Here is an 18,346-nt window from a genome sequence, read left to right on the forward strand (position 1 = left end):
GCACCCCCCACCAGGTCTCCTCCGTGGTACCCCAGGTCTGCACCCCCCATCCACCTCTCTAACACGCTGGGCAGGGACAGACCCCCAAACCTACCTCTCGTTCTTCTCGTTCTGGTGCTCGGCAGCCTCCTTCTTCTTCCGCACCAGGCTCTGAAGCAGCTCCTCCCCCCTCTCGGCCGCTTGCCGCAGCTCGGCCTCCTGGAGCCGGTAACGCTCGCGCAGGGCGTCGTATTCCGCCTTCCTGGCGGCGTTCCCACAGCCCAGGTCCCCCGCCCGGCCCGCCAGCTGCTGCTGCTCTGCCTCCAGCTCGGCGAGCCGCCCACTCAGGGACCCCAGCCTGCAACAAGCCAAGAGACAACACCGTGTATCAGCAGGCCTGAGAGCAAGCTCCTCCACCCAAGCCCCCGCCATCTTGATCAGCACCGGGGATTGAACCTGTGCCCTCCAGCGTGGAGAGCGCCCGTCTCTCCAGTGTGAGCCCAAGGCTGAATCCCTTAGCGGGGAGCTGGAGCATCAACCCACATTGGCTAAACGTCAAGCAACTGGCTAGCGCCAGGCAGGCACCGCACAGGTTTCTGTCACGGGCCCAGCTCGTGGGGTTGTCTCTGCAGCACTCGTAGAGTGAAACGTGACAAACATTCACTGCCATTAACAGAGCCACTCAGATTGTGATTCCAGCATGGGGGGGGGATCTGTAGAGAAAGAGGGGGGCAGTTTTGCAGAGCAGGAAGCCCATCGGGGTTGTGGGTGTGGCCTGCCAGACATTTTGTTCACCGCTGTCCATGCACAGGGTTGCCAGATTCTGCTGGTTTCTGTTCACTTGGGCTATGTCTACACTCGCGGATTCTTGCACAAGAACACCTTGCGCAAGGGTTCTTGTGCAAGAAGTCTTGCACAAGAAAACGTCCACACTGCCATGTGCGAGCCATGCTTCTGCGCAAGAGCTCCCATGGCAGTGTGGACGCTCTCTTGCACAAGAAAGCTCCGACGGCCATTTTAGCCATAGGGCTCTCTTGCACAAGAAATCCCTGCCGAGTGTCCACACTGCCCTCTTGCGCAAGAGCTCCTGTGTAAGAGGGCTTTCACCTGTTAAAAAAGAGCGTAGCTCTTGTGCAAGGAGCCCTCTCTTACCACACCGTATTGTAAATTTCCTTGTGCAAGAGCGGGCGAGCAGTGTAGACGCTCTGTGGATTCTTGCGCAAGAACAGCCAGACTTGTGCAAGAAGCCACGAGTGTAGACATAGCCTTAGTGTTTTTCCTACTGGCCTTACTACAGTGACACATGTAAACCAAGGGCACATACAGGTCTAGTGGTCTATGTTTCTGTGAAGTGAGGCGGGTGCTGATTGCACATCATAGACTGTAGGCAGTGCTTTTTTTTTTTTTTTTGGTAAGAAAAAAGGTGCCGGTACTCCAGGGAAAGTTCTTGAGCAAAAAAACACCCCGGTTACGGCCCCCTTTAAGAACTGTGTGGTCCCAAATGGACTTCCATGGGGAGCCAAGCCACCCCAAAAAAATGCCGGTGAAGTCTCCTCTGACAATAGGTGCCGGTATGCCCAAGGGGAATGCCGTTCATTTCTGGTAGCTGGGAAAATAGGTGCATACCGGCACAAAAAAAAAGCACTGACTGTAAGAGCCATGCGCTCCCTCTACCTCCAATCAAAGCGCTGCTACGGTTCAGTCCGCACCTCCCGCAAATTCTAGGTATGCAAGTGCAGTTAGAAAAACGACCTTAGCCCACGAGATCATCTGGTTACAACAGTCTTGCAGCCACTGAGATGAAGGAGGGCCACTCACCAGCCTGGGGTACCCATCATTGCCCTAGGAGAGGCGCGTTGGAAGAAAGCCGTGTTAAGTCAGGGCATCCAAGAGCTCAGGGGTATCCTTACCTTGTTTTCTGCTCCTGCAGTTCACACTCTTTGGCCTTGAGTAATTTGCTCAGTTCAATAATGCGATATGCCAACTGCAAGCGAGAGAGAGATTTCAAGGGCTTGGTGATCTTCCAAAGAACATAAGAACGGCCATACCGGGTCAGACCACAGGTCCATTGAGCCCAGCATCCTGTCTGCCGACAGTGGCCAGTGCCTGATGCCCCAGAGGGAGTGAACAAAAAGAAGTAATCATCAAGAGATCCCTCCCTTGTTATCCATTTCCAGCCTCTGACCAACAAAGGCAAGGGGCACCATTCCTACCATCCTAGCTAAGGGTATGTCTACACTTGGAGCCTATTTCGGAATAGGGCTGCAAATGGAGGCATTCGGAATTGCAAATCAAGTCTGGGATTTAAATATCCCGCACTTGATTTGCATCTTCCCGGCTGGGCGCTACGTTTTTTTTGAAATTTACAAGCCCGGAATTACTGCCCACGTCTACATGTGGCAGTGAAATGGGCGTTCGAAATAAAGCCCTATTCTGAATGACCTATTAAACCTGATTGCAGGAGGAATAACAGGTAGTTCGAAATAGGGCTTTATTACGAATGCCCGTTTCGCTGCTACACATAGATGTGAGCAGTTATTCCGGGCTTGTAAATTTCAAAAAATGGCACCCGGCCTGGAAGATGCAAATCAAGTGCAGGATATTTAAATCCCAGGCTTGATTTACAATTCCGAATGCCTCCATTTGCAGCCCTATTCCGAAATAGGCTGCAAGTGTAGACATACCCTGTGTGGATGTTTTCAGAGAAGTATCCACAATGACTCTAAGATCTCTCTCGAGGAGATGTAACTAAATGAGTCCCCATCATATTGTTTGTATAGCTGGGATTATTTTTGCCAATGTGCGTTACTTTACATTTATCAACATTAAAATGAATTTGCCATTTTGTTGTCCAATCACCTAGTTTGCGAGATCCTTCTGAAGCTCTTCACGGTCTGCTTTGGTCTTAACTATCTTGAGCAGTTTGGCATCATCTGCAAATTTTGCCACCTCATTGTTTACCCCTTTCTCCAGATCATTTATAAATAAATTGAATAGGATTGGTCCCAGGACAGACTCTTGAGAGATCCCACTAGTTACCTCTCTCCATTCTGAAAACTGAGCATGTATTCCTACCCTTCGTTTCCTGTCTTAACCAGTTATCAGTCCATGAAAGGACCTTGTCTCTTATCCCATGATAACTCACTTTACTTAGGAGCCTTTGATGAGGGACCTTGACAAAGCTAAGTACACTATAAATGAGAAATGCTCGTACGTGACCTAGGGCTGTGGAGTCTACAAGGCCGAGTTGGTCCGACTAATAAACCATACTTCACCTGCGACTGTGGTGTGTGCGGTGGGATACAAGCATGACAGATTGAGGTTTTTTGTTGCTCACTTGCACGACAACACCCAGGCTATTTTTTAGCAGAGCGAACTTCCTGTCTCACCAATTGGAGCTGGTCCAACAGAAGATATTACCTCCCGCACCATGTCTCTCTAACATGCCAGGCCTGACACCACTGTCTACAATACTCAGAATGTTCTTCCAATTGCCAAGCCATTTCCTAGCCAGGCTAGTTTCTGAGCTGTGGGACCAAACTAAAAACTCTGGGAGCGGCTTTTCGAGACAGAGAGCTAGTGTCTAGATGCCAGAATTGCAGATGGGGTTCCCCAGCTGCTCGCTCCCCTACAGCCTCCACAGTGGCACAGTCTTTGGGTCTAAAGTGTGTAAAATGACACAGTGGAGTGATGCAGAATCGGGCCCATGTTTTACCAGACCCGTGTACCTATGGCGCAGAGGTTCCCAAACTGGCCGGGGGGCATGATAAAGTTATCGGAAGATCTGATGGAGACATGCTAAAGGCTGGAGTCGGAAGGGGGCAGAGGACGCGGACAGGGCTCTGTGCACGTGGTCTCAGCTGGGACCAGACTCCTTGCCCCACTGCTGCAGTAGCCACCCACCAGCAGTTCTGCTAGAGATGATTCTGCGAGCAGGGAGGCTGCAACCTGACAGTACCTCCCCCCTTGCTGGGCTAGACAGAGCCGCGTTCTGTGCCTGCCCCTTCAGCACAGCTCCAGGGCACACAGCCCTGCCAGAGAGACCCCCATGCATGCAGGGAAAGCAGGCAGGGCTGTGCCCGAGGGCTGCAGTCAGCTGGGAGCTGTTCTCATGGGGGCATCTTTCGCTCCCCTGCTGACGCCAGGCCTCCAGTGCTGCCCTGTTCACACCCAGAGCTGGGTGTCCCGGCAGCCAAGACCGGCTGACAGCTGCAGGCTTCCACAACCGCCAAATACCCCCCAAGCTCTGAGATACTGAGCACCCCACCCTGGCCCCCGTGGGCACAGGGTCCTCCTCCCCCACGCAGGGGGCTAGGAAAACAGTCCCATAGTTTTGGGATGCAACACTGGCAACCCCACCCCAATCCCGGCCGCTGTGCCAGGTGCTGTCCAGACCCCGCTTCCCTCTCCCCTACGTACCTCCCCGCTGGCGTCTTTCACCTCCGCGATCTGCCTTTGGTACTTTCTCTTCAGGGTCTGCAGCCCTTCTGCGGAGCCCGGGCCCGGTTCCGGCACGGAGCCACAAGTGTCCTGCCCCGGCCTGCAGACAGAGCAGGTTCAAACCCCAAAGTCACTTCTGAGCAGGTATCATTCCCACGGCCCCATGTAGTGGCACGGAGACGGCTTAGTGAGAGAGAGTTTGCGCTACAGCCTGAGCTGAGAGTCAGGCGTAGAGCAGGGGTAGGGAGCCTTTTTTGGGTAGGGGGCCGCACACAAGTGGGAAGCAAAAAAAACCCCAAACCTCACTGACGTGGCTCCCAACTGAGAAGGAGACACACTCCCCACATTCCCCTCGCACACCAGATCCTGGGGAGCCCAAGCTAGTAGATTGCATGCGCTCCAGCCCCACAAGGGGATGGCAGAGGGCATCCGGCCCTTGGGCTCTAAGTTCCCCACCCCCGCTGCAGAGGCTCCTGCACTAAGCTCCAGAGGTCCCAGGTTCAGTTCCGCCTGTCGGCACCACACCTGCAGCCAAGCGTCATGAAGATCAGCCTTCCCCACGGCCACCCCTTGAGACAGAGGGGAAAGGCTGCCGGGGCAGCGTGTGAGAAAGAGACCACAGGCGTGTCAGGGAACCGTTCTGCTTCGTGCCCAGAAAAACCCAAAACCAGAGCCTGCCGGTCGGCACCGTGGCAGCTCTCATCCAAAAACAAGCCCCACTTCTGCTTTTTTGCAGCAGAGCACAGTGTAACCGGGAGGGTTTCTGCTCCATTGAGCCGCACCGCCGCTGGCCAAGACGCTCCCTCCCGCCCCGCTGCCTTCAGCGAGGTGTGAAACCGGGGAGCTATTTAAACAAGCATTGCGCTAGCCAGGATATTGCAGGCATCGCTCGTGAGGGCACACAGAACAGCTGAAGGTCAGTGTGCCAGAGCCAAGAGCGGCTGCTGCCACAGGACACGGTGTTGTGCAGGCTGCCGTTGGTGGTGGATTTAACCAAGGCTGGTCCCTCAAACTGCCCCCTAACGCGGAAAGCAGTAATGCACCCCTACCACATGGCCACCTTCACTGGGCTGCAGGACGCTTAGTCTCTGCATATTGCAGCTGCCATTACAAAGGTTAACTGGGCAACTTTCCCATTGCCTGCTCAGCCCAGCTTCTGTGGCTGCCCCACGGTCAGCTGGAAGAAGGGTGGCAGAATCAGGCTCCCAGGTTTTTGTGGGGGGAGAGAGCAAGAGACACACGCAGGCAGAAGCATTGCTTCGTTCACCTCGTGGGGTGTGGATACAACTGGGCTGGAACGTGGCAGCAGTTTAACACCCAGCAGTTTGGGGCAGGATGTGAAGATGCAAAACACTGTCAAACGGATGCTGCAGAGGGCATCTAGAAAGTCTAAATGTAATAGGGTTGCCAGGCGTCCAGTATTTGCGGCCCAGACAGTCCAGTATTTGCGGCCTCTGTTGGGTAAAAAACCAGAAAATACCAGACATGTACAACGTCCGGTATTTTCTGTTTTTCTCAGACGGCAGGCCGCTTGGGACACTCCCCTCTCCCCCCCCCGCCACATCTGGCGGGGGCAGTGGTGAGCGTGGGGATTTAAAGGCACAGTGTCTCTTTCTTTTGTGCCTTTCTTTTCCTCAACCAATTTTTCCCCCCACTATGTTCGGTGGTTTTTTTTTTTTTTTTTTTTAAGTATCTGGCAACCCTAGAATGTAATTACCCACAATGCAAGCTGGCCTAGGCCCCCGACATCACCCCCTCCCTCCCCTTGCAAAAGTCACTTGAGGTCTATGGTCCAGGTCACAAAAGTCTCCTCTGAAAAAGCTGGCAGCGGAGGAGCCGGGAGCCGGGCTGGCTCAGTGGATTTTTGTTGGGAAGGAAGAAAGGTCTGATTGTGAAAGCCACCCCCTCCCCAGGGCGCCGACAGCCACCACTAGTCAGGAGCCTTCGCGCTGAGAGGGACCCTGGAGACGGGCAACGCATGCCTATCAGCTTCCAAAGATAACAGTGCGGCCATTGTAGGGGCAGCGGGGCTGCAGCCTGGTGCTGCTGGTCGGGAAGCTGTCCTGCCTGCGCCACGACGGCTACGCTCTACTTACCTTGGGGCCTGGCGATCAAAGGACTCAGCCTCCAGCTTCTCTGAGAAATGCACCATCAGGCTGGACTTTTCCAAGAGCCTGGTATCTGCGAGGAAGCAAAGAGAACCAGGGCTTAGGGACCACGTGCATCGTGATCGGGGCGGGGGGGGGGGGGGAGCACTCATCAGAGGCCCTGCTCTGAAATCTGGGGGGCATCAGACGCAATAGAAGCCCAGCTCCTCCCGTATCCCCCTGCAAAATGGGCTGAGCAGGCCTACGGGTGCTTCTTCCATCTCTCCAGTCGATCGCTGTGAACCCCAAGGAGCGGACGCATGGCTTTACCGCAGTGTGACTGGGCCTGCTTATGCCAGCGGCGGGTACGGGCCCTGGCTCCCACAGGAAAGCACCAACATGCCGCCTGGGTCAAGCCTGGGGCAAGGAGGGAGGATTCCCCTGGTGAGGAATCTCTGCAGATTTGCATGGCGTGTACGATGGCCAGTCGCCGGCCAGGGCCCTGGTGCTGCACCAACATTGAGATCGCTCCTGCCCCAAAGGGCTCGGGACACTCAGGTTCTCCGCAGCTCTGAGCGCCCAGAGCTGTAGGGGGCAGGAGCTGGGGCATCTCAGCCCCTTTGAAATGCAGGGACCAGCCATCCCAGGGTGGGAGCCCCAAAAATGGAGGGCAGGGCCGTGACTGGTTAACTGGTCAACTGGGTAACCAGTCAGCCTCGTCCTGAACACGTGAGGCTTACTGGTTCTGGTTTGCTGGCAGGGGGCTGCTCCAGCCCCACGAGGCCCACTGCAGCCCTTGTCTGCGGGGGGGGGGCTTCAGCAGGGTGGGGGAAGGGCTGCTCTCCTCCCTTTAATCAGTTAACAGGTTAAACATAATGACGTGTAACCGGTTAACCAATTAAACGGGATTAGCGGAGGAACCCGAACTCAGAGGCCACTCTGAAGAATTTTGAGCTGCGTCCGTCTGGACCCATTTGCAGAAGGGAGGCCGCGTGCCCCTCCTACGGCCGCAGTGAGGTTCAACTCGGAGAGCAGCCCGTCACTGCTCAGTACAGTCACAGTGTGTAGGCAGCGTGCTAGTGCGATCACCCAGCAGCCCTTCCCACAACACCTCTGTGACCCGGCAGAGGCGGGTGTCCCTGCAGACCATGCTGTTTATCAGTGCAGGCCGGGAAAACCCCGGAAACAATTCCCCCTCACCCTCGCCGGCCACAGGACACCCACAGGGCAACGTACGGCACAGGCGGGGGGAAGGTGCAGCAGCCAAACCAGTTACACAGGTGTCGTTCGGGTGACAGGCAAATAACTGTCCTCTGCCTTGGAGAGAAGACAAACAAAGCCCCAGGCTGCTGGCCAGGACGACAGGTGTTGCGCTCTCATGGTGACTAACCACCCGGTGAGGATTCAAAGTCCATCTGTCCCCAGATGCTTACAGAGAGGGCAAGAGTTAGGGCTTGTCTACTCCACACGATCAAATTAGGGCAACTTCATCGGAATCGACCTACAGACACCGCAGGAATTCAGCCAACCAGTCGCGGGCGTCCAGGCCATCCTCCTCATGCTGGGGGAGCATCTCCTCACCAGGAGGGCTTACACAGAGGCTGAGTGGGGGGTACTGACAGCTAGGCAGGGTTCCCGGCTGGAGCGCCCCATTCTCAAAGGGGTGACAGCCCCATCTGTGACCCCTGCGTGGGCTGTTGCACAGCACAGAGCCTACCCGCAGTAAAACTCACATTCTGGTCAATTGCATGCTGCTATTGCCTCTGCTCCCTGGGGCAGTAGCCAGGCTTGGGAGGGTGGCTCAGGCAGAGCCGAGGGGAAGCAGGGCTCCCTGCCGAGATCCTGGGCAGCAACCCACTGGGAGACCGGCCAGGTTTAATCGGAACTGTGAGCCAGGCACAGGATTCCCCCCTCTGGAAAAGCCAGGGACAATGTAGCCTGCCTCAAAACAGGGGCAGGGGATTCATTGCTTAGCGTCTGTGAGGCGCCTGCCTGGCTGGTCGGCTTCCAGGATCCGACGCGCGTCTGCAGCCCCGCCCTCTCTGCTCTGGTCTAGTGGTGCAGAGGCTGGAGAGAGCAGCCCGAAGGGAGACCAGAGCTGGATCCTACACCAGCTTCCTTCGAAGCTGCCAGCAGCAGGGCCAAGATGGGGCCGGCAGGAGGCGCGGCGGGAGCACGCCTCAGTCTGGCGAGCTGGAAGATGGCTGCCTGGGCCATGCACTTTAAAGCAGCCCCTGGACACAGAACAGGCCCAGGATCAGGGAGCTCCGTCCTCAGCAGAGCCTGGGGACATGCGCTGATTGCAAAGCGCCATAACCGGGCGCATTAGACCAGCAGGACGGGACTTTTACACGTGTATCTTTTGGGCCCCGGTGCAGCATGAGCCATCTGCCTTGTGACCTGTGAAGGAGCGAGAGCCAATCGCGGGTGCTGGGGGAGAAAGCCAGGCGGGAGGCTCTCTGGGTGGGTGCAGAGATAGTCACACCACAGTGTCGCCTCTCTGGGTGTGGAATTTCGCAAGGCCTGTGCCAGATTCAACACCTCAGCACCTCTCCTGGAACTCACAAGTCCTGCTCAGCCCTGCCACACCCTCCCTTAGCCACGGATTTCAGCCCCTGCATCCTCCAGTGAAAACCACTTTGCTTGAAAATACCTCGCCCTAGGTGGGATGCCTTGTTTTATCCACCTTCCGAGCCCATTCACAAGCACTCGCTCATGAATCAACTTCCCCGGGAAATGAACCAGTCCCGAGCGTACTAGCTCGGGAAGCTTTTCCGCCATCACGGGAAGACAGCCACCTCCGGCATGCGACGAGCCAGCTGTCTGACAAAAGCACCACGAGAGGGTAGGACAGGAAGGGAAGAAATATCCCAATGGCCAATGCGACTGCTGGAGGAATCTGAGTAGCAGAAGGTAACTAGCTGGCTGACTGTCACGGGGCCGCCGGTAAATTGAGGTGAGCAGCAGATGGGTTTACAGCTCCCCAGCAGCACAGCCCCCTCTGGCCCAGGGATGCCTGCAATGTAGCCGTTTCTGCTGACAGCTGACGTATCTGAGTCTGGGCCTGGCTTGAGCCCTTGGCAAAAAAGCTGGGTGCCCTACCCCAAGCCCATCCCAGCTCCTCTATACTCCCCTGGGAACTACGGATGTAAATCCCTACTACAGGAAACTTCCGATAATCCCGCACCTTTAGGACCCAGGAGGTGCCGGATTATCAGATATGCCAGACTATCGGAAGGGGAGACTATGAGGGGTCTGGGGTGGAGTGGCGGGGATGCGCCCCTTGGCGCAACCCAGCAGCACCCCAGCTGCTCTGCCCCAGACTTCCCCAAGTCAGCCGCTGCTGAAACTGACCAGTGGCTGACTCCAGGAAGCCGGGGGCAGAGCAGCTCCAATTGTCCAGCTGCCTGGAGCACTTCCGGGTTCCAGATGGTGCCGGACCATCAGGAGTGCCGGACCATTGGATGCCGGACCGCGGGAGTTTTACTGTAACTAGTTATCTGGGTAAGCACTACATTTAACCAGTTAACTGATTAAGCTGAGATCCTGCTGCTGTTGGCCCCCACCTGGCTGTACGGGGGCTGCTGCTGCCGGCCCCCACCTGGCTGCATGAGGGCTGTCATTGCCTGCTCTGGGACCCCCGTGTGGCAGGGCCGGAAACAGGCTGCAGGCTGATTTAGTTGGGGTTGATCGGCTTTGAGCAGGTTGGACTAGACGATTTCCTGAAGACTCCCAACTCTCTTCCCTTGGCGCTTACACCTGATAGAACCTGGTCTGGGGTTGTCATGCTGCACTGGTGTTAGCTGCTATTACCAAATTTTTAGGGACTAAATTTGAGGGGCACTTCATTAATCGGCTGTGTTTTGGGGAGGAGAGCGCAGCGTGGGTTCTCCAGTCACTCCTTTGAAGGATCTCTCATTGATGCAGGGCCTTGGTAAATGTATCAAATTCTTTAGGGGATGGTGAACGAAATGCAAATCTTCCCGGTACACGTCTTTTCTCATCGGCCCCTTGTTAATTCCAGTAGCAAGATGCCACTCTTGGCCCACATGCGGGCAGTCTCAGCAAAGGTCCCAAGGGCTGAATAGACTTGCACTCTGGACTATCCTTAGGATTTCTGGGGCCCTACACAGCACTATGAAACTGGTGCCCTATACCCCACAGCAACTGGGGGGGACAATTTTTTTTAGAGCTGTGATTTTATCATTTTCAGCAACACACAAATGAAATATTTTAAAGCATTTAGAACTGAAGTCCTGTCGACTAACACAGTAAATTCAAAAGCTTCAGAGAGGTAGCCGTGTTAGTCTGTAACTGGAAAATCTTAAAAAAAACTACAAATAGTCTAGCAGCAGCTTAAAGACTAACAAAACATGTAGATGGGATCATGAGCTTTTGGGTGCACAACCCACTTCTTCAGATGAATGGAGTATTAAAAGTCCAGTTCCAAAATAAATAGGGGATGGAGGCAGGGAAAGGAAGGGGGAAAATAGTGAATTAGAGTGTTCATGTTACAAGAAGCTGATAACCAACCAAACAGTGGGCATCTAAGTCATTAGGATGTGGAAGGCAGTGTGGTAGCCAGCTAATGTCTTTATTCATACCTTTGTGATGGCTCCCAAACTTGGAAATGAAGTTAAGTTCCAAGGTTTCTCTGTGTATTTGGCTTGTGGAATTGGCCTGAAACAACAGGGTGACTTGGGGATCCATTAGTGAGTGTAACAGTGAATTCAGAAACTGGCAGCAGAGACCTGGGGTCGGCACATGTCTGTGAAATGCTGCATTCCCACTCGAATGGCTCTTTGGCAGGTACAGGGTCTGCTCAACGCTGGGGCAGGCTGTGTCACTTGTAAGTTAACCAGATCCTCCCTGGAGGAAGTGGAGCCATGGAACAGCAATAGGAAAAGGCAGGTGGGTGGATATTAAGACACAGGCGCCATGAGTTTTTGGGTACCCTACGCAACAGCACCTTCTGCATATGGGTAAGGATGACTCCGCCTCTGAGTCAGTGAGCTGATGCCACCAAGTCAGGGGGAGGCATCTTAAGCCCTTTTACTGGCTCCTCCTCCTCCATCACATGAAGCAAGGTCCATCACGGCCCGTCCACACCCAGCATCTCTCATATGCTGCTGAGTCAAGGACTCCTAACAAGTCATGGAGCACCCTGACAAGACCCACAAAGCCACCTCTGTGTGCTGCCAGGCGCCTTCTCAGAACTCTCCTTCACCATGCTGCTGGTCTGAGAAGCCACTGCCTCTCACACTGACTAGCACTGGCTCATTTTCTGGCACTCTCCCAGAGGCCTGCCTCCGTCTGCTGCCTCTTCTTCAATCTCGTGACTGCAAACTCTTCGAGGCAGGGGCTGCCTTTGTTCTGTGTTTGCCTAGTGCTTGGCACGCCAGGACCCGAATGTCCAACTACGGCACCGAACCTAGACACTACAGTAAATACAGACAGTAATGGCAGTGACAGAGGAGTGGGACAGGTGGTTTTGGCTGTATTGTTCTGGAGCGAAGCAGACTTTGACATCCCCAGGGTGTCTTCTGACAGCACTTAAATATCACTCCCTTGAACAACCCGTCAATTGCGTGAGCCTGATAAAAGTGTTCTCCATTGATGTAGGTCTCAGAGGGGTAGCTGTGTTAGTCTGTAACTTAAAAAAAACATGAGTGGTCCTGTAGCACCTTAAGGTACGTCTACACTAGCACCCTAGATCGATCTAGGGAGGCTAATGAGGGCGACCGGAATTGCAAATCAAGTCCAGGATTTAAATATCCCGCGCTTGATTTGCATGTTCCCGGTCGGTCGCCATTTTAGAAATTGACTAGCCCGAAGTAACTGCCTGCGTCTACACGCGGCAGTGAAATAGGGTTCAGATTTAAAGCCCTAACTCAAATTAGCTGGTATTCCTCCTGCAATGAGGTTTACTACCTAATTCAATTAAGGGGCTTTATTCTGGAATCCTGTTTCACTGCCACGTGTAGACACGGGCAGTTACTTCGGGCTAGTCAATTTCTAAAATGGCAACCAGCCGGGAACATGCAAATCAAGCGCGGGATATTTAAATCCCAGACTTGATTTGCAATTCCGGTCGCCCTCATTAGCCTCCCTAGATCGATCTAGGGGGCTAGTGTAGACGTACCTTTAGAGACTAACAAAAATATATACATAGTATAGACTCATAGGACACTTGAACTGGAAGGGACCACAAGAGATCATCAAGTCCAGTCCCTCACAGCAGGACCAAGCACCATCTAGATCATCCCTGAGAGATGTCTATCTAACTTGCTCTTAAATACTCCAGTGATGGAGATTCCACAACCTCCCCAGGTAACTTATTCCAGTGTTTATCCTGAGAGGAAGTTTTTCCTAATGTCCAACCTAAACCTCCCTTGCTGCAATTTAAGCCCATTGCTTCTTGTCCTGTCCCCAGAGGCCAAGGAGAACGATTTTTCTCCCTCTTCCTTGTAACACCCTTTGAGATACTTGAAAACAGCTAGCATGTCCCCTCTCAGTTTTCTCTTTTCCAAACTAAACAAGTCGAATGCTTTCAGTCTTCCCTCACAGGTCATGTTTTCTAAACCTTTGATCATTTTTGTTGCTTTTTTCTGCACCTTCTCCAATTTCTCCACATCTTTCTTGAAAGGTGGTGCCCAGAACTGGACACAATACTCCAACTGAGGCCTAATCAGCGCAGAGTAGAGCGGAAGAATGACTTCTTGTGTTTTGCTCACAACAATCCTGTTAATGCAGCCCAGAATCATGTTTGCTTTTTTTGCAACAGTGTCACACTGCTGACTCATATTTAGCTTGTGGTCCTCTATGACCCCTAGATCTCTTTCTGCAGTACTCCTTCCTCAACAGTCACTTCCCATTCTGCATATGTGAAATGGATTGTTCCTCCCTAAGTGGAGTACTTTACATTTTTCCTTATTAAACTTCATCCTGTTACCTCAGTCCATTTCTCCAGTCTGTCCAGATCATTCAGAATTATGACCCTATCCTCCAAAGCACTTGCAACCCCTCCCAGCTTGGTATCATCTGCAAACTTAATATGTGTACTCTCTATACCAATATCTAAATCACTGATGAAGATATTGAACAGAACCGGTCCCAAAACAGACCCCTGCGGAATCCTACTTGTTCTGCCCTTCCAGCATGACTGTGAACCATTAATTATTCTCTCTGGGAATGGCTATCCAGCCAGTTATGCACCCACCTTATAGTAGCCCCACTTAGGTTGTATTTCCCTAGTTTATTGATAAGACTGTTGGGCAAGACCATAGCAAATGCTTTACTAAAATCATGAGCTTCAGTGGGCGCAACCCACTTCTTCAGATGTGAGATTGACTCATATCACACTTTTGTGAAGCCAGTAGCTGACACGCACACAGTGAAGGGATAATTCCTATTCACAATGAGCCATTTATGCTGCCACTTGCCACAGAAAAACACTTTTGTCTTGGGGGAGGGAAAGGGGAGGAGGGAGTTAAGCATCTGTGAATGACAAAAGTTTTGCTGCTCAATTAGTAGTATGGACAAAGCCTAAAACTCCAATGTAGCACATGCCTGCACCACGAAAATATGGTCTGTTTCACAGGGGTGGAAACTGACACACAGAAAGCTGATGTATCCAGGCAACCCAGGAATCCTACAACAATGACATAGCCATGGAATCTGTCCCCCTTTACTGTTGTATCTGAGTGGCTCACAACCTGTGTTGCATTTACCCTCGCTAGTCCCTGTGGGCCACCTGCTCTTAGCCCTGTTTTACACACGAGAAACTGAGGCACAGAGGGACTAGGGACCACTTGAAATCAATGGTTGTTAGGAGCCTGAATACTGTAGAGGACCTGGCCTAAGCGACTTGACTGAGATTACGCAGGAAGTCTCTAGCAGGGCAGAGAACTCAGTCCAAGGCTCCTGGGTCACAGGCTAGTGCACTAACCACTGCACCATCCTTCCTTTCTGGAACTCTGCCCCCTGAAACAGCACCTCCAGGCCCAGAGACCTTGCCCTCCAATTCCCTGGCTGGCAGCCCCACAGCCTTTGAGACGCTGATTTTCTTCCATCTCTCCTCCATCTAGAGCAGTGTTTCTTAACCTGTGTTCCATGTGCCACGAGGCAGTCAAGGGTGTGCCGCGGAGAACAACAGAATTAAAAATGGCTGCCCTTAAAGGGGCAGGCAACATTTTTTCGTTGTTTTTTGCTCAATAACTTCTCCCTGACCCTTTTTCCTCAATAACTTTCCCCCTGACCCCTTTCCCCCCGACCATTTTTTTTCCCCCCTCAACAAAAAAATCCTTGGTGCTCCCCATAAAAAAAATTATTATTTGGTGTTCCTCGGTCTTAAAAAGTTCAAGAAACACTGATGTAGAGACAGAAATGGAGAAAAGGAGAAATCCTGCTAGGGTTATCAGACTGGAGAACAGTTTGAGAGGGGAATAAACTAGGGTTTTCCCCCATTGCGTTTCTGGCTGTATTTGTTCTTGGTTTTTTGCTAGGAATGGGTTTTCCCTGCTCTTTTCTATATTTTAGCCCTTCACCATCCCCAGAGTGAAGGATGCCCAATTTACTTTGCCCCAGACCGCTCTCTCTTACTCAACCTCAGGGCGCAGAGTCGAGTGCAAAGCAAAAACCAGGAAGGACAATAAAACTGTGTCTACATAACCACAGTAACCTGTCGCTGAAAATGGGCGTGCAGAGTGAGCCAAGCCAGTGCTGAGCCTGATTTAGATACAAACGCAAACCACGGCAGGTTTCCGTGTGGTTTGGCTGCATCTGCTGCCTACATCAGCTCTAATAGAAATAGAAAGTACAGACTGATACAGCCTCCATTTCTGAGGAGCAGAAATCGAAAGCAGGCACAGGCATTTCCGGCCAATCTCAAAACAAACATGTCAAGGAAAGAGCTGCCCTCTCCCAAGACCCTTGTCCATCTCCCCAGACTTGCAGGGGATACAAAGCCTCGACACTAATGCTTTTGCTTTGGTTCTGGAGTGTGGCACAGAAATGAAGGTGAAACTAGATCAGAAATGCAGCTGAAGGGCCGGGAAAGCGCTTTGAGATGAAGGTACAAATGTAGCGAGTGAGAAAGATTACAGGAACCTTTGACCCAGAACAGCCATTTAGCAGAGGTATGGATATGAAAAACATTGGATGCCCATTGAAAAAGTATAAAGCAGATACAGCCAAGGACATGAGCAAAGGGAAAGCCCTAACAATGCTGCTTGGCTCCTATATACCACTTTTAATCAGCAGATCTCAAAGCCATTTACAAAGGGGATCGGTATTTACAGATGGGGAAACTGAGGCACAGAGCTCCTTCAATCTCTCTCCCTGAGGCCAGGGCAAGATTATTCCCTTCAGGACTTTTAAAACTGGGGTATGACCTACAAAAGATGGCAAGGGTGGTGCTTCCACCACTTCCCTAAGAATACTAGCCCACAGCATCTGAAGGGTCAAAAGCAATCCAATTCACCTGGATTTCGTCAGTCACCTTCAGCTACCTCCATATTGTTTATTCGACTCACATCTTGCGTCTTGACTTAAATTAGACCCTGATCCTACAAATGTATCGATGGAGATTCCGGGGCACATCTGAACAGAGCTCCTGGATCATGCCTGGGATATCAGCTCTTCAGGCCAGGATTCGGATTGGTGTGTTTGTACAGCACCTTGCACAATGGGACACAGAGCCTGATTGGGGAACATAATGACTGCCAGGTCAAATCAGTCCAGAGATCCATCTGGGCTCATATACTGTCACTCATAGTGACCAGCACTGGCTGCTTCACAGGAAAATGTACAAACCTGTCCCGCCACGAGGTCTCATTTTGGCCTCTAGTAGTTGAATATTGGTTTGAGCCTTGGACAATGACACCTAATCTCCCTTCCAAGATGTTTGTTGCTAGCACAAGACAAATCATTGATAAGGAACAGGCAGTTTTCTCCAATACGCAGACGAGATCTCCCCTCGTCTAATTTCATCTCTGGGGTTTTTTTTACCTGCCTTTAGCATGCTAAACCAGTGGTGAGCAACCTGCAGTATGAGGGCACATCAGAGTTCTAGGTGTGGCCTGCGAGACCTTTTTTTTTTTTTTTTTTTTTTAAAAAACCCTTGTCCATGCGCAGGGTTGCCAGATTTTGCTGGCTTCCAGCCAGCCATAGAGTTTTTTTCCTATCTAAAGTGACACACATGTAAACAAGGGCACACGAAATGAGGCTCATGCTGATTGCACATTACATTGCCGTGCGCTCCCTCTATGTCCAATCAAAGTGCGGTTAAGGTTCAATTGGCAGCCCATGTTAATTCTAGGTGGATAAACAAAGTCCGAAAACCCACCCTATCCTGAGAGACATTCTTGGTTACAACCATCTTGCTGCCCACTGAGACAGAGGAGGGCCCCTCATGCAGCCTCCTCAGTAACCTAGGTTGCCCATCACTGTGTTAAAGTGTTCGTCTCTTTCTACACGCAGAATAAGTCTAATTTTTGACGGCAGTTCAGGGCACGGCCTGCCGCACACTGATCTAACCAACCCCCTTCCACAATTAGCATGGAAACTTTTCTTTCCGCTGTGGGATCTCTCATTTCTTTCAGCACAGGGGAGACTCCTAGAATGGGCATTTGAGGGAGGCGGGCCAGCATGCAGACTGCACAAGGGACAGGAAGGCGGCACAAGGTCAGAGTCAGAGCAGGGCTTTACAAGTCAAAACAGAAGAGCAGAGTTAGGCACAAAACAAGGAGCAAACCGCAATTCCTGCAACCAGCTACAAAACAACTGACTCATCCAACCAGAGGCTGAGAAAGGGGGGGAAGGGCCAGGGCCCAGCCGCACAGCAGTTTGTTGGGTAACAGTAAGTGTGGCGTTGTTAAGGAAGATTCATTTCCCTGCTTGATTTCACTTGGAGCCACTTCCAGTGCCCCAGCCATCTCCACAGGCAGGGGTTGCTCAAACCCTGGGTTGCAAGTGCCCAAATCACCTACAACCCCTAGGCCTGTGCCCACCCCTTTGCCTTCCATCACTGCGAAAATACACCCACCCCAGGGACACACCTACCCATCTGACCCCCCTCATTCACCCCCCTGTCTGCAGCTATTCCAGGCCCCCCCAGATCAAGCACCCCTCCCGTGGGCTCCAGCTATTCCAGCCCCCCCCCCCCGATCAAGCACCCCTCCGGTGGGCTCCAGCTATTCCAGCCCCCCCCCAGATCAAGCACCCCTCCCGTGGGCTCCAGCTATTCCAGCCCCCCCCCCCCAGATCGAGCACCCCTCCCGTGGGCTCCAGCTATTCCAGCCCCCCCCCCCAGATCGAGCACCCCTCCCGTGGGCTCCAGCTATTCCAGCCCCCCCCCCGATCGAGCACCCCTCCCCTGGGCTCCAGCTATTCTAGCCCCCACCCCCCTGCCCCAGCTATTCCAGCCCCCCCTCCTCAGATCAAACTCCCCCTGCCCCCAGCACGCGGCAGCCGCCCGCTCACAGGCCTGCACCACGTCCAGAAAGCGGCCGCTCTGCGCCCGGTCCCGGAGCTGCAGCTGCCGCACGATGTGGCGCTTCCAGAACCTGCCGCCGCTCCCCGCCGCCTCGGCCATGGCTGCGCCGCGCGGGGAGGGAACCTCCTGACGTCACCAGCGGGGGAAGCCCCGGGCGAGCAGGCCCAGGCCTGGGGGCGGGCTGCTGGGGCCAGCGGCTCCGCCGGGCAGAGGGCAGGGTGTCGCGCTCCCTGGGGCTCCCCGCAGCACAGGGGCTGTATCCTGCCCCCCCCCCCCATGCACGGAGCCCGGCTCCCCGCAGCACAGGGGCTGTATCCGCCCCCCCCCCATGCACGGAGCCCGGCTC

General features: G+C 53.2%; 1 protein-coding gene across 1 annotated transcript in view; it reads right to left on the bottom strand.

Moving 5' to 3' along the window:
* ATG16L2 (autophagy related 16 like 2) overlaps positions 1 to 18,136 on the bottom strand; it is a 53,860-nt gene extending 35,724 nt beyond the window's left edge. The window contains exons 1-5 of the mRNA XM_075919626.1: positions 17,988 to 18,136; positions 6,516 to 6,600; positions 4,399 to 4,519; positions 1,890 to 1,963; positions 95 to 337 (exon numbers count right to left, since the gene is read on the bottom strand). Coding sequence (XP_075775741.1) covers positions 95 to 337; positions 1,890 to 1,963; positions 4,399 to 4,519; positions 6,516 to 6,600; positions 17,988 to 18,099 — 635 coding nt within the window. The 5' untranslated portion in view covers positions 18,100 to 18,136. The remainder of the gene's footprint in view (positions 1 to 94; positions 338 to 1,889; positions 1,964 to 4,398; positions 4,520 to 6,515; positions 6,601 to 17,987) is intronic.
* Between the last annotated feature and the right edge of the window lie 210 nt (positions 18,137 to 18,346).

Source organism: Pelodiscus sinensis, chromosome 1 (genome assembly GCF_049634645.1).
Source record: "Pelodiscus sinensis isolate JC-2024 chromosome 1, ASM4963464v1, whole genome shotgun sequence".
NCBI classification, from domain to species: domain Eukaryota; kingdom Metazoa; phylum Chordata; order Testudines; family Trionychidae; genus Pelodiscus; species Pelodiscus sinensis.